The sequence below is a fragment of the Mandrillus leucophaeus genome, unplaced genomic scaffold (assembly GCF_000951045.1).
Source record: "Mandrillus leucophaeus isolate KB7577 unplaced genomic scaffold, Mleu.le_1.0 Scaffold9, whole genome shotgun sequence".
Classification (NCBI taxonomy): domain Eukaryota; kingdom Metazoa; phylum Chordata; class Mammalia; order Primates; family Cercopithecidae; genus Mandrillus; species Mandrillus leucophaeus.
In genome coordinates this window covers 8,953,486-8,955,770 of record NW_012109807.1, presented here as the reverse complement: position 1 = coordinate 8,955,770, position 2,285 = coordinate 8,953,486, and the positions used below count along the sequence as shown (strand labels likewise).

The window sequence follows — 2,285 nt, the reverse complement described above, 5'->3', positions numbered from 1 at the left end:
AAAAAAAAAAAAAAAAAAAAAAAAAAAAAAAAAACTGGAGAAGGGAGCAGGAGCGAACCCCAGGAAACCTTCACAATAACTCACAGACCTGGAGAAAGCAAAGCCTCAAGGACTCCAAGTGGGGGCGTGGCATGATCAGAACTGCTTTAAACCATCGCTCCAGGAGAAAATCAAAGGGGCAAGAGGGGACTAGATTTACACACACATATGATTTACACACATATGCCACACATGCACAGACCACCTCTCAAAGGTGCCTGCAAACTCAGTAAAGTGGCCGAGCAGGGTAGCTCACACCTGCAATCTCAGCACTTACGGAGGCAGAGGCAGGAGGATCAATTGAGCCCAGGAGTCTGAGACCAGCCTGGGCAACACAGTGAGACCCCATTCCTCACAAAAAAGGAAAAACAATCGGTAAAGTGAATGCCTCAAAGGATGGGCCTAGAAGGCTGAGGGATGAGGAGCTGGGTGGGAGGGAAACTCGCTTTCATGGCATGCCCTTGTTGACTCTTCAGATTGTTCACCATGTGTAGGTATTTCCAGCTAGAAAAGAGTTTAATTAAATGATCACTCCAGCTAACATACAGCAAGTGGACTACAGGGACAGGCAAGAGTATGCATAAGTTTCAGAAAACTATATGGAGAAGGCTGCCTGCCATGTCTCTAAGGGAAAGAAAACTAAAGCGCCACAGTACATTTTAATACATGCTCAGAAAAAAAGGCTGGGCAATTATCCATTAGTCCTAAAGTGATGACAGATGAGCAAGGGGATTACAAATGATTTTAATTGTCTTCTCTCTGATTTCCGGTTTTCCCCATGTTTTCTACATGAACATGTTATAACTTCAAGGAAACAACATTTTTGGAAGGGGGAATGGGCCCACCTTATGCAGACTGGTCATGCCGTCGTCATCCACCACCCTGGGGTTGGACCCATGTGATAGCAGGAGCCGTGCGATTTCAGTGTGCCCGCAGTAGCTGGCTCGGTGCAGAGCAGTGGCACCCCCGTGGGTCTGGGCATCACACTTAGCTCCGTTTTCCAGCAGGAACTGGCACACAGCATAGTGCCCATTGCGGCTGGCATAGTGCTGCAGGGAACAGAGACCGAGATCAGATGGGAGAAGCCAGGCAGGGGACAATGGTGGTGGAGAGGTGAGAGCATGCCCCCACCTGCAGTGAGGGGCCTGGAGTCATCTCAGGTTCCACCCCCAGCAGTCGTGTGACCTGGGCAAGCTTCTGCATGCCTAACCTGAGTTTATTCAACTGAAAAATGGGGAAAATGATCATTCCTATCTCACAGAATTGTTACGAAAATAAAACTAAATCATTGGCTGGGTGCAGTGGCTCACATCTATAATCCCAGCACTTTGGGAAGCTGAGGCAGGTGGATCACCTGAAGTCAGGAGTTCGAGACCAGCCTGGCCAACATGGTGAAAACCCATCTGTACTAAAAATACAAAAATTAGCTGGATGTGGTGGCAAGTACCTGTAGTCCCAGCTACTCGGGAGGCTAAGGCAGGAGAATCGCTTGAACCTGGGAGGCGGAGGTTGCAGTGAGCTGAGATCGCACCACTGTACTCCAACCTGGGTAACAGAGCGAGACTGCATCTCAAAACAAAACAAAACACAACCTAAATCACTGATGTAAAGCTCTCACACTAATTTAAAAAATCCAGGTTCACATGATGCTTAAAAAGAGAAATTTTGCTGGAAGAGAAGAAAGGGAGGGAGGAGGTAAAAGTTAACCATCAATCCCCCTCCTCACAGAGCAGGTGTCTCCTGAGTTAACGCTTCTGTCTCCTGACCCTGTGCTCCTCTTTAGCTCACCAGTGCAGTGTAGCCGGCTGAGTCGGGCTGACTCGGGTCCTCAGCCTTCTGGATTAAATGCTTCACTCGGCCCAGGTCTCCATTCAGGGCTGCCGACCAGATTCCTGCAGAAAGTCAACCAAAGGACCGAATGATGCTGATGACTGGGAGTTTCAGTGCTTGCTCTGCCTCGTGACCTCAGTTTTCTTGTCTATAAAGTGAAGAATATTCATCCCTTCAACAAATACCAACCGAGCACCTCCTCTGTGTTGAGGTTTGTTCTGAATGCTGGTGACTTAGCTGTGAACAAGACAGACAGGGGCACGTCTCATGAGGACAGTAGAACTGGGTGGACACAGACATCTCCATCCCACTTCTAACACAGCAGTGCTGGATGAAGTAATGTTTAAAATGTTTGGATCTAGAGTGAAATTCAGGTCGGGCTGGGATTACAGGCACCCACCACCATGCCCAGCTAA

The 2,285-nt window shown here is 48.4% G+C and overlaps 1 protein-coding gene across 1 annotated transcript in view; it reads right to left on the bottom strand.

The window, feature by feature from the left end:
* Nucleotides 1-2,285, bottom strand: part of ANKRD39 (ankyrin repeat domain 39) — a 21,663-nt gene that overhangs the window by 11,755 nt on the left and 7,623 nt on the right. Inside the window, exons 2-3 of the mRNA XM_011969679.1 lie at nucleotides 1,828-1,931; nucleotides 885-1,088 (exon numbers count right to left, since the gene is read on the bottom strand). Coding sequence (XP_011825069.1) covers nucleotides 885-1,088; nucleotides 1,828-1,931 — 308 coding nt within the window. The remainder of the gene's footprint in view (nucleotides 1-884; nucleotides 1,089-1,827; nucleotides 1,932-2,285) is intronic.